Source organism: Propithecus coquereli, unplaced genomic scaffold (assembly GCF_000956105.1).
Source record: "Propithecus coquereli isolate 6110/MARCELLA unplaced genomic scaffold, Pcoq_1.0 Scaffold27, whole genome shotgun sequence".
NCBI classification, from domain to species: Eukaryota; Metazoa; Chordata; class Mammalia; order Primates; family Indriidae; genus Propithecus; species Propithecus coquereli.
Genome location: NW_012148285.1, coordinates 2,363,646 through 2,376,526, shown reverse-complemented (window position 1 = coordinate 2,376,526; position 12,881 = coordinate 2,363,646). Strand labels below are relative to the sequence as shown.

The window sequence follows — 12,881 nt, the reverse complement described above, 5'->3', positions numbered from 1 at the left end:
CAGCTAATTTCTTTCTATATTTTTAGTAGAGATGGGGTCTCGCTCTTGCTCAGGCTGGTCTCGAACTCCTGAGCTCAAATGATCCACCCGCCTCGGCCTCCCAGAGTGCTAGGATTACAGGCGTGAGCCACCGCGCCCGACCGAGTTCTTTATGTTGACCAGTTTTTCCTTTAGTCTCCTGGGGTTAGCCAGCGAGCTGGGGCAGCTGCCCTGCAAGCTACTAGAGGCTACTGGGTAGTGGAAACTGATGAGGCCGTGTGAGGCCGAGCCGTTCCTGAGTATCAGGGCACTGAGGTGGCACCTGGATAAATGAAAACTCAGGCAGATTTGCCAGGCCTCACTCTGTCCCTTAATTTCACCCAGGTCAGTCAGTCAAGTACAGTATTTCTTGACCAGCTTCATACGGCTGGAGAGCTCAGCATGGTGCTTTCCTGCATAGGAATCTTGTAGGAAAGGCTTGTGGTTAGTGCTGTCATTGTCTGAGTAAGTTTCGAGGAGTTATGATTTTATTATTTGGAAGATCACATCATAGATTTGTTAATAAAAACTGACCGACCAGGTAGCCCCTCTTCCACTAATCCCTCTGCCCTACGCGGGCCGCCAGTGCAGGGGGAGGGCAGCCGCAGAGGGGAGCTCCTCATTCACCTCCCAGGTGGCTGCTGGCCCCCAGAGAAGCGAGCACTTTCCCTTGGCACACATGCATCGCTCCCTGGAACTGACTTCTTAGGAATCTCTAGACTTTAATACATACTAATTTTTATTAAGTGATCTCTGAGAGATTTTATAGCCTGTTGTACTCTAAGATAGAAACTTGAATTTCCTCTAGCTTTTTGTTCCTTTGCTGCTGCCAGGCAGAATAAATGAGAATAGAATTTTCTTTCCTTCAGCACAGCTCCTTTCTTGATAGCCTTGGTTTAGTGCTTTATGAGATTTACATGTATAGTCTTTTGGTAAAATTTTATTTTATTTATTTGCTTCTCAGTTTTTAAATCATTTGTGGCTTCTCCTTTTACTTACCTTGTTTATTTGTCTGTCTGTTTGTTGTTGTAGCCATCCTGGGGTCTCCAGCTAGTGGAATTCAAAACACAATTGGTTCTGTTGGCTCAGGACAGCAGAACGCCACTTCTTTAAGTAACCCAAACCCCATAGACCCCAGCTCCATGCAGCGAGCCTACGCTGCCCTTGGACTCCCCTACATGAACCAGCCGCAGACGCAGCTGCAGCCTCAGGTTCCTGGCCAGCAGCCAGCACAGCCTCAGCCCCACCAGCAGATGAGGAGCCTCAACCCCCTGGGTAGGTGGAGAAGCTCTCAAGACTCCTTTGTCCACACGCAGCCTGCAGAAGACACCTCACACTGGAGGCTAAGGCAGTTTGCAGTTACTGTTTTTACTTCAGATTCAGTGGTTGAAATAAAAACCTTCCAGGAAGAAGCTAACATTTCTGATACAAGGAAGATGTTACATGCTTATAAAAAGAATTAGAGCAGCATTTGTGTTGCCTGTTGCACCAGCTTTGTCTGCACAGTTTTCACAAAGGGACGTGTCAGTTCAGAATGTAGACTCTCACAAGTTAGGATTACGGTTGGACCACTTGGGTCAACTCTCATCATTTATTTTATGGAGAGTTGTGGGTGTGCTTCCAGTTCCTAGCACCTCTTGATTATGGTCTACCCCACAACTGGGAGTGACCAGCCTGGACTTGGGCAGCTTAACAACAAGCGTTTCAGAAACTCTTGCGTGTCTCAGGCTTCTAGATATATCAGCATTTGCTGTTGTCACCTGAGCCATTATCTGCCAGCCTTTGGTCATTAGCTCATACATCTGCACAGCTTTTACCATTTTTGCAAATTGTTCCTTGACATTTGCCTTTAAATTGACACTTTTTTTAAATTTAGGCTTAAGCTGAACAGTGTGATATTTGTAAAGTCAAGGCTTGTTGTCTTAGTTTTATTTTTATCCTAACAGATTAGGAAGTATTTTTCACTTAAAAATGATTCTTTAAAAAAAATGACCAATTAAAATCATCTCATTTATTGCTTTTTAGAAAACAACTACCCTAATGAGTATCTAATTAATACTGGCCATGAGACTGGGTTGTAGTCCTAAGACAAAGTTCTAATCTAACTCCACTCCTATTGATGGTATCATTTGGAAGAAGACTGTTAACCTTTCTGAATTTCAACTTTTTCTTATTTTAATATGAATATTGTAGACAAATTGACCTATATTTTTCACCTGCACTTAACTTTCTATGATTTTGTTTTATAATACGCAAAAAACATAATGACACAAAGGTATGTGGCAGGTCATAGTTGTTAGGTGTGATATTAATGAAGCAGAATCAAAGTTTGAGGCTGCAGATGGGTTGTTCATTCATAACTTTTTCCATAGCCATGGAGTAGCCTCCATGAACATGCCTGGTTTGGCTTACAGAACAGAGTGGGAAGGAGCCTACACTGGATTTGTACAAGTCAGTTACCATTATTAAAGATACTGCTCCCAAGTTCTTACCGTACTGTTTATTATTACAACTTATAAGAATCACTCATTTATGTGGTGACATGTTGTTTATCTAGGAGTTGGTTGGTTGATTTCTTTCTGTCCTTAAAGGAAACAACCCAATGAACATTCCAGCAGGAGGAATAACAACAGATCAGCAGCCACCAAACCTGATTCCGGAATCCGCTCTTCCAGCTGCCCTCGGGGCCACAAAGTAAGATCTGTGTTTCCGTTGGCTCCTCTCTGAGTGACTGCTGGACACGAGAGTGGGCTGGAATCACACACAGCTCTGTGATTCTAAATGTGTGGCAGAGGAAGTAGTTTAAATGGGGAAGTGGGGGGTGGTGAATGCTGTTTTTCTTTTATTTTTTTTTAAATTATAAATGTAGAACAGGTAATAGATTAAACGTAGTTTGTTTTTTTGTCTGTACATCACTTGCCTCCCCTGACTTAAACTGTTTTAAGTTGTGTATGATTGAAGAAGAACCTTATTTAGATGAAGCACATTCGAGTCACTTCAGTAGATGGATGAAGCATTCTTGTTTCCCCCTTAGCCCACTGATGAACGATGGCTCAAACTCTGGTAACATTGGAACCCTCAGCACTATCCCTACAGCGGCACCTCCTTCCAGCACTGGCGTTCGCAAAGGCTGGCACGAACACGTCACTCAGGACCTGCGGAGCCACCTAGTGCATAAGCTGTACGTACCCACTCCCGCTCGTTATTCCCGTCTTGTGGCTGAAGGCAGTGTAACAATTTCGCAGTTTCATAGATGTTTGATTTTGTTCCTATGTCACCCATTGGCCCCCAGGTGACAGTACCCTAAGAGCTAACAAGAGTCAGGTGCTTGTTTTAGGGAGCCACCTGCACTACTGATAGAGCTCTAGCCCAGGGATTCATGTGTCCCCATGTGGGCAGGGGTGTCAGAGAGGGCACTGGTGGCTCTGCACTGCAGAGGGGCACTAACCTATACTCTGTGTTACAGAGGCAAAGGCCCCCAGTGCAACCTGACCTTCATGAGATGGTCAGAATTAGTTCAAGAGCTTTGCCTCGATCGGGCGCGGTGGCTTACGCCTATAATCCTAGCTCCCTGGGAGGCTGAGGCAGGCGGATTGTTTGAGCTCAGGAGTTCGAAACCAGCCTGAGCAAGAGCGAGACCCCGTCTCTACTAAAATTAGAAAGAAATTAATTGGACAACTAAAAATATATAGAAAAAATTAGCCGGGCATGGTGGCGCATGCCTGTAGTTCCAGCTACTCGGGAGGCTGAGGCAGGAGGATCACTTGAGCCCAGGAGTTTGAGGTTGCTGTGAGCTAGGATGACGCCACGGCACGCTAGCCCGGGCAACACGGTGAGACTCTGTCTCAAAAAAAAAAAAAGCTTTGCCTCATTTTGTGGCTCAAGATTATAATTGTGAGGACCCCTAAGAATTGGGGGAGTTTGGGATTAGTGTGTACAGATGACATGACAGTGCCACTGTACAGCTAGTTAACATAATAGAAAGTTAACAGTTGACTTTCTTGAGCTAGTTTTCTTAAATTGGAGGTGAAGTTAACAAACTAGATTCCCTTTGAGTTTTTTCTCCTCACTTTCTTGCCCGGGCTAGAGTGCAGTGGCATCGTCATAGTTCACTGCAACCTCAAACCCTTGGGCTCGAGCTGTATCTTCCTGCCTTAGCCTCCTGAATAGCTAGGACTGCAGGCATGCACCACCACACATAGCTAAATTTTAAATTTTTTTATAGTGACAGGGTCTCACTGATGCCCAGGCTGGTCTTGAACTTCTGGGCTCAAGCAGTCCTCCTGCCTCAGCCTCCCAAAATGCTAGGATTACAGATGTGAGCCTCCATGCCTGGACCAAACTTTTTTGTAGTACATAGTTTAAAACTTAGGAATTTAAATCATATTATTCTTGAAATGACCCAGCACACGTTTGTTAATAGCAAAATACTGGGGTGTTTGCTGTGTAGATGAGTTGATAGGTCAAGATTGTTTCCAGGGAGTGACTTCATTTGTGTGTTTATATACCAGGCAAGAGAGATTTGGGATTTCTCTCAACACTGTATAGCCACCATAGGTAGATGATCCTTGTTTTGTAGTTCTCATTTACTGCGTTGAAATTGGATTGATAGAATGTATTGTCCTTTCAGTGTCCAAGCCATCTTCCCAACACCTGATCCCGCAGCTCTAAAGGATCGCCGCATGGAGAACCTAGTAGCCTATGCTAAGAAAGTGGAAGGGGACATGTATGAGTCTGCCAACAGCAGGGTAGGTGGCCATGCAGTGTGTTGCAGCCTGTATAACACCTGCAATAGATAGAATTGCATCTGTCTGGTTTGTTATCTGGAAATATGGTAATCTGTGTAATTGGGGGAGACGCCTTACCTTGAGGACACTAACCAGGGAGACTTCCCAGATAAGACATGAGATCCCTGCACGACTCTTGGTTAACTACAAGCATTACACTACAGTAGTAAATGGGGTATTTACAATTGTATTATATCCATGGAATATACTTTTCACAGTGGGTGTTTTTTATAATGCTTGTATTATTGCCAGCATCAGTGAACAGCCAAAAAGAGGTTCAATCGTGGAATGAAATGTAATATGCATTTAGTACCTACTGTTGGATAAGTCCCATAAAGTCACTAGGAACTCAGCAAGAATTTGGGCTTTTGGTTTATTGGACATGTTGAATACTTCCTTTGCCAGTGCATTTATTAAAGAAGTTCACTAGTTTGTTAGAATGTACAAAACAGATCATTTATTTGCTTTTACGGTTTTAGCTGCTTAATATTGAATGTTACTTCTTTTTAGGATGAATATTATCACTTGTTAGCAGAGAAAATCTACAAGATACAAAAAGAACTAGAAGAAAAACGGAGATCGCGTTTACATAAACAAGGCATCTTGGGGAACCAGCCGGCCTTACCAGCCCCAGGGGCCCAGCCCCCTGCAATTCCACAGGCACAACCTGTGCGACCTCCAAGTAAAGGCTTCATTTCCTTCTGCCAACCCTTAGCTTTGCTGGGTTTTTCTTCTGTGTTTGGGCTGTATTTCTAAGAATATGGAATTACGGTCTCTGAAAGCCTGCCCTTTGGGAGCTATTTTTGGCAGTGGGCAAGACCACCTGCCTTGGGCTGTGTTGTGATGCTGCATTTCTCTCATGGGAGGACCCTTTAAAAGGTGCACTGGCATCAGAACACAAGTGCTTTTGGACCTATTAACTGTTTTTCCCTGTAAGTTTGAAAGTCCTCAATAGGAAATTCTTTATTTCTAAATCAGGGATCATTTTAAGTAACCAGGGTTGGTTTGTTTGTTTTTGCCATTCTAGATGGGCCCCTGCCCCTGTCAGTGAATCGCGTGCAGGTTTCTCAAGGTATTTAACTATTCGTTGTGAATCATATTTTAGTTTAACACTCAATAGCCATAACCTTTATTGGTTTTTTTCTCTTATTCCCCTATGTATTTCTTTGTAGTCTTTTCTTCTTTCCATTCCTGTTTGCTGATGAGCAGAATTTAGTTCTTCAGGTAGTATGAATCTTATAGGTAAGATCTCCATAGAGATCAGAAGTAGAATTTAGCTTTTTTTTTTTTTTTAAATAGGGGTGTAGTGACATTACTCTTAGGAAGCATCCAAAAAAGAAGCATTCTAGATTGGGGGAGGAAGCACTCTGAATGCTTAGAAGGAGAATCGTGCAAGCCAGTCCTTTGGCAGGGAGCACCTGCAGGGGATGGGGACACAGGTGCAGTGGCTTCAGGAGAATGTATATATGGAGATCTCGCACCAGACTGGCGTGGCAGCAGCTGTCTAAACCTTTAAGGGTTCTTTCTTCTCAAGTAGAGATTCTATGGTTTTTGCTTGGTTGAAGCAGTCGTTTTTGTTTTGGGGGAGGGGACATTTGAAAGCCTTGCTGCTCTTGACGCATTGATACCTGAGCAGTAGGACATTTTTCCAGGGTGCAAAATAAGGTGGTGACGTTATCTAAAAGAATCTAAGGAAAGAGGCCTTGCGGCGGTGTGCAGAGTAGTTTGGGAGAAGAGAAGAGGTCATTTTAAAAGTTGTAGTCTTACTGCATACTGAAAAAGACGTGGTAGATGAAGTTATATTATGGAGAAAACTTTTTAGGGACTTGTTTTGAAGAAATAGATTTGAGGGGTAAAAGAAATTAAGAAGTCAGAGAAGTTGAGCCTTAGGACAGTGGCTGAACGCTATGTTGGGGATTGGCCTAGGGCTTTGGTCTAGATAGGAAGATGCTGCTGGTTTGGGATATGATGAGACAGCTGTTTAGCAGTGGAATATTGAAAGAGATGTTTTCTGGGTAAGCACTTACCAACCTTCCTACCAGTACCTCTAGGTATGGGTAAATACGGATTGCTTTAGGTACTGTGTCTTAGTACATCCTTTTATTTAGTTAATAAAATACTCAAGGAGAGGGGAGACTTTTATATTATAGGCTCCCTGGAAAGTCCTCCTGGCCTGCATTGGCACTCGCTTATTTAAGGATGACATTTCTAGGTAGTCTTGAAGGTAGTGCTCAGTGAGGCACATGTTCTTTGAGCCTTCTCACGGCTACAACAGTGCTAGGGCAATGCCCCCCAGAAATTCTCTCAAGGATTCTATTAGTTTCCAGTGTTGGTCCTAAGACTCACTTGAGCCAGCGTTTGTTTAGAGCTCAGAGTTTGCAGAGTATTGTTGGAAAATAGAAAGAACTAGACACCATGGTCTGGAGACACTTACCGGCCAGTGAAGTTTCTTTCAGTGGTATGGTGTTCCTGCAAACTACGGGAGGCTGGGGTACTGCTGGCCCTTGGGTACTTCTAAATGCTTAAAGTGCTTGCAAATTAAAACAATGTTTAGAGTCTTAGCACAGATTCCAACAATAAACATAAACCCAGCCAAGGAGCTTGGAAGCCTGAGATGATGGGAGCCAGCTGCTCCAAAAGGCTTCGGGTAGGGGTGTGCTCAGAAGCTTGGGTCTTAGGAAATGTCTCTTCTGTAGAAGGGGGGCTGGGGCACCGTCCTGGCAGGTCGAGCCTCGTTCCTTCGTGCCACCTCCTCACCCTCTTTGTTGCTTCAGTGCCTTGTACAATGTGCAGCCTCCTGGGTCAGCCCTGCCCCAGCCTTGCTGGCACTCGCTCCCTGTTGGTTTTACCTGACCCTCTGCCCCCATGTCCTCTACCTTCCCTAGCACCCCCCCATACCACCCTTACCAGCCACAGCCACGTTGGTACCGTTTTCCCTGGATATGGGAAGGTCTGTTACTTAACCATCTTCTCTGATTAATTGGGTGATTTCTTTTCAGTTGTCTATGATGCATATGTGTTCCATTTTTACTTTACTTAGAGTTTATTTGATGAGTTGTAATTCTGTTTTCCTGTGGGTGCTTTTCCTAATGAACCATTATGGATACATTTATAGGGATGAATTCATTTAACCCAATGTCCTTGGGGAACGTCCAGTTGCCACAAGCACCCATGGGACCCCGTGCAGCCTCCCCCATGAACCACTCCGTCCAGATGAACAGCATGGGCTCGGTTCCAGGGGTGAGTGCTTCTCCTTTCCTTAACTGTGCTGCTGAAAGCCCTTACTCCCACGTGGAACCTTCTCCAAGCAGTGAAATTCCTGTATCATCTCAAAGTCCTCTGGTTCTTGTTCCTTTGAATTTGGGTTGTGCTTTATTTCCTTTTTCTATTTTTTTTTTAAGTGAAAGTAAGATTTATTCAAAAAATATAGAAAGTCTACTCCATAGAGCAGAAACAAGTTCTCCCTGCAGAAGAGAACTGGCCCCACAGTTCCTGCTGCCTTTGTATTTAAGCAACTGCTTCACTATAGGCTAAACAAGGGGAGGAATATTCATGACAGGGGTGGTATTTCTGTACCACATCTCTCTTTTTTAAAAATCTTCATTACTATAGTGAGAATTATTTGACCGTTATTTATTTTTGTTGGAATAACAAATTCATAGGCCTTTGAGGCTTTGAGAGAAGATGGGAGTTCTGAGGATGGAGTACACGTGGCCAAGGGAGACTGTCAGCAGCTGTGGACTCGAGAGCTCACTCTCTGAGGCTGCTTTCTAAACACTTGAGAGACCTAATAAAAGGCATGTTTACACTTTCAATTACAGCATGCTACTGATTTCTATTCAGGGGACAATTTGAAGTTGGCTCATTTGAGAGACTGCCTGAGAAAGTGTGCAGAGTGCCTAGGAGCCAGGGAGTTCTTAGCGAGTGGTGGTCCCTTCCCTCGAGGAAGGGCAGGGTTGAGCCCTGTGCTTTGTATTGTCTGGGGTTGTGAGGCCTTCGGTCTTTCTGGTTGCACCCTTCATCTTGAAGACTGGCCCTCGACTTCTGAACTGCAGCTGTCGTGGTGCTTGTTGTCTTACAGATGGCCATTTCTCCCTCCCGGATGCCTCAGCCTCCGAGCATGATGAACACGCACGCCAACAACATGATGGCCCAGGCGCCCACTCAGAACCAGTTCCTGCCGCAGAACCAGTTCCCGTCATCCAGTGGGGCGATGAGCGTGAACAGTGTGGGCATGGGGCAGTCGGCGCCCCAGACAAGCGTGTCGCAGGTACTGTGCCCTGCTGGGATTGTAGCCACCAATGTTCATGTAGCCCCAGCTTCCTTCGACCTTAGCCTGTCTTATTTTATGGAAGGTAGACTTCTGGAATACACAGTTCACTTTCATGTATCACAGTCTATTTTTCCCCACTTTGTCCTGTAATTTTTAATTTACTTGAAATTCCTCTTATCCTCCCTGGGTGAAGTACATGTAAAAGTGGTGAAATGGGTTGTGATTTTTTGGTTTGTGTGTTTTATGTTTTGACCTTAGGGTGTTTAGTTGTTTCATTTTATTTTTTGTTTGTGTATTTTAAATTCTAAGTTTAACATGATCCTGAGAGACATTGGGATTTTTGAAAGGGACCGAGAAAGGTCCTATGAGTTCACTCCTGATGATTCGTTTGTGTGTCCTGTTGCCTGTCTCTCAGCCACCCAGGTGAAGTCCAGCTAACTGAGTCATTTGAATATTTCTCTTCTTGTTGAATGTGTTTTTAATTATTCAATCTAAAGCTGAAGAAAACTATTTGCCATTCGTTTTGCTGCTTTTTTCCGCTTGTGTTAATTGTAGTTCATCAGATCGCAACTATATACAAATTTTACATCTTATTTAAAGCGGGTCAATCTTCCGCAAAAGATAAAATTCGTGTCTTAATTTTTTAACATGAAGTAATGCTGAATAAGTCATTAAATGTATTAGATTTACTCACTAAATAATTATTAATTCTTAATTTTCCGTAGTATCTCATTTTTCTAGAATAAGGATTAGCAAACATTCTGTTAAAGGTTCAGGTGGTAAATATTTTCAGCTTTGTGGGCCATGAAGTCTCGATGTTCATTGTTCAGCTCTGTTGTCACGGTACAACGCAGCCGTGGACAGTGCGTGCACGTGTGTGGCTGTGCTGCCGTGAAACTCCGTTTGCAGACACAAGCCAGCCGCATTGGCCCACAGGCAGTGGTTTGCCAGCCTCTACTCGAGAACACTGATTCAGAATGATTTTTTAAACGGTCCACGAATATTTCTGAAATGTCTCCCCAGTGGAAAACCACTGCAGTGAAACATTTCAGTGTTTTAATAACTAACTTAATAACTAACTTTAAAAAAAGAGATACTTTTTTCTGTGGTGTGAGCTGTGGATGAATGTTATAGGACGTGAAGCTAACAAGCTGAGTAAATGAAAACTAGATAAACCCCGTAGCCATGGTTTCACTTTGCAAGGTTTCAGTTACCCACAGTCCAAAAATATTGAATGGAAAATTTCCAAAATAAACAATTCATAAATTTTAAATTGAGTGCCAGTCTGAGTTGCATGATGAAATCTCACTCTGTCCCGCTCTGTGCACGTGAATCATCCCTTTGTCCAGCATTTCCGCCCTGTAGACACTACCTGCCTGTTAGTCACTTAGTATCTGTATCGGTTATCAGATTAAAGTATGAGAAACATTTGTACTGTTAACTTATTTGGAAAGTGTACCTTATTATAAGTGTACAGTTTGGTGAGTTTTTGCAAACAGAACATTCCTGTGAAACCAGCAGAACTCATCAAGAAACCACGATTAGATTTCCCTACATTTGATTCTTCAACTCTATTGTCAATTTTCAAAAGAGGGAGATAATTTTAACACACTCTGTTTGTTTCTGGTAGGGGCAGGTACCTGGTGCTGCTCTTCCTAACCCTCTGAACATGCTGGGGCCCCAGGCCAGCCAGCTGCCTTGCCCTCCAGTGACACAGTCACCCTTGCACCCGACGCCACCTCCTGCCTCCACAGCCGCTGGCATGCCGCCTCTCCAGCACCCGACGCCACCTGGGATGACTCCTCCCCAGCCAGCAGCTCCCACTCAGCCCTCAACTCCTGTGTCGTCTTCCGGGCAGACCCCCACCCCCACTCCTGGCTCAGTGCCCAGTGCCGCCCAGACCCAGAGCACCCCTACGGTCCAGGCAGCAGCCCAGGCCCAGGCAACCCCACAACCTCAAACCCCAGTCCAGCCCCCGTCTGTGGCCACCCCTCAGTCGTCGCAGCAGCAGCCGACGCCTGTGCACGCCCAGCCTCCTGGCACGCCGGTGAGCCTCTCCGTCTGCTGTCTTCCAGCCAAGACTCTTAGATGATAACTTTCCCATAAGAATTTTCAGTCATGAGGTTGCTGCAGCATCTTGGTACAACCTCAAAAAGTATCTGTACCCTAATAGGACTGTGATGAGCTGTGTTTTGTTTCCGGTACTGGTTCTAGAGGCTGTTTGGCAGGGCGTGATTTATGATCATCCTCCCAATTAAAGCAATTTGCAGAAATCAGTAATGATAAAGAAATCATACATGGTCATATGTAGCTGAGGTTTTTTTCTTTTGTTTTTTTGTAGAGACAGGGTTTCACTGTGTTGCCCAGGCTGGACTTGAACTCCTGGCCTCAAGCGATCCTCCCACCTAGGCCTCCCAAAGTGCTGGGATTACAAGAATGAGCTGCCACACCCGGGCCACGCGTAGAATTTTTTAACTTTATAAGGGACCATTAACTCTCCTAGATTGATGTCTTCCAAGTTTATAATAGTTTTTCTGCTAATGTTTTGTGGGTTTGGTAAACTGCCACGCTCCTAATGGTATGTCCTTTAACCTGGTCTGTCAGCCTTGTTTTCAGACAAGAGAAGCCTTTTCTTTTTCATGACAAAATGACAGATCTAGGTTAGTGCTGCCTGTGGCTCACACCTGCCTGCTCCTCCATGGGGGTGGAAGTGAGGTGATGTGGCGGATCACAGCTTTGAGCATGTCTGAGGCCTGCCTCGGTACCAGGCTTGGGACCTTCGAGTCTGGACTGCCTTTGCTGACCCGAGCCTCAGACTGCACCCGTCCCCTCCACACTCCTCCCAAGTTTCACTGAAATCTCAGTATCCATTTTCTTATCAGTCTACCTTAGACCCCCACCTCCTCAACTATGTTAACTTTATTCTTACATACGGAGGATATTTGGGCCACACCATCAAATGTTCAAGGAAGGGACCACATGCGGTAGCCCACACCTATAATCCCAGCACTTTGGGAGGCTGAAGCAGGAGGATCGCTTAAGGCCAGGAGTTCAAGATGTGCTGAGGATGTTTATTTATTAAATGTCCAAATTAATCCCAACAACCCCAAGATGACATTATTATTCATATTTCTCCATAGGGGAATGTACTTATTTATCTTTATTCTACATTTTTGTCTTTCAATAAGATCCCTTTGTAACTTTATGTTTTGTTTGTTTACTTAAAACTCCACTGGACAAGACTTCGCAGGTTAAGAATTCTCTTAGTGGTTCCTTCTCTGAATGTATGTTTATTCCACTGTCACCACTGTGCGTGTAGCTGACTTGGCTAATTATACACCGTTTCCATATTGGCACTTGATTCCCCCCCTTCATATCTGCTTGGACATTTATAATTCAGCCTTTACCATAAACATTAGCAGCCTTACTGAACGAAATTAATTTTAAAATAGGAGGTTCCATGACTTAGCTGGAAAACTTTGAGAAAGTAATTTTGTATCAAAATTTTTAAAGCTCTCTCCTTCCTTCTCTGAATTCTTGGCAAGAAGTGAGTCGTGGGGCCGGGCACGGTGGCTCATGCCTGTAATCCTAGCTCTCTGGGAGGCCGAGGCGGGTGGATTATTTGAGCTCAGGAGTTCGAAACCAGCCGGAGCAAGAACAAGACCCCGTCTCTACTAAAATTAGAAAAAAATTAATTGGGCAACTAAAAATATATAGAAAAAATTAGCCAGGCATGGTGGCGCACGCCTGTAGTCCCAGCTACTCGGGAGGCTGAGGCAGGAGGATCGCTTGAGCCCAGGAGT

The 12,881-nt window shown here is 44.4% G+C and overlaps 1 protein-coding gene across 3 annotated transcripts in view; it reads left to right on the top strand.

Annotated features, from left to right (window-relative positions):
• Positions 1–12,881, top strand: part of CREBBP (CREB binding protein) — a 136,854-nt gene that overhangs the window by 86,166 nt on the left and 37,807 nt on the right. For 2 of the 3 annotated variants that reach the window (XM_012647738.1, XM_012647740.1), the window contains 9 exons: positions 1,051–1,293; positions 2,610–2,712; positions 3,053–3,199; positions 4,649–4,766; positions 5,316–5,487; positions 5,833–5,877; positions 7,921–8,045; positions 8,887–9,075; positions 10,709–11,125. In XM_012647738.1, the coding sequence (XP_012503192.1) occupies positions 1,051–1,293; positions 2,610–2,712; positions 3,053–3,199; positions 4,649–4,766; positions 5,316–5,487; positions 5,833–5,877; positions 7,921–8,045; positions 8,887–9,075; positions 10,709–11,125 (1,559 nt within the window). The remainder of the gene's footprint in view (positions 1–1,050; positions 1,294–2,609; positions 2,713–3,052; positions 3,200–4,648; positions 4,767–5,315; positions 5,488–5,832; positions 5,878–7,920; positions 8,046–8,886; positions 9,076–10,708; positions 11,126–12,881) is intronic. The other variant, XM_012647739.1, reaches the window with a different exon arrangement.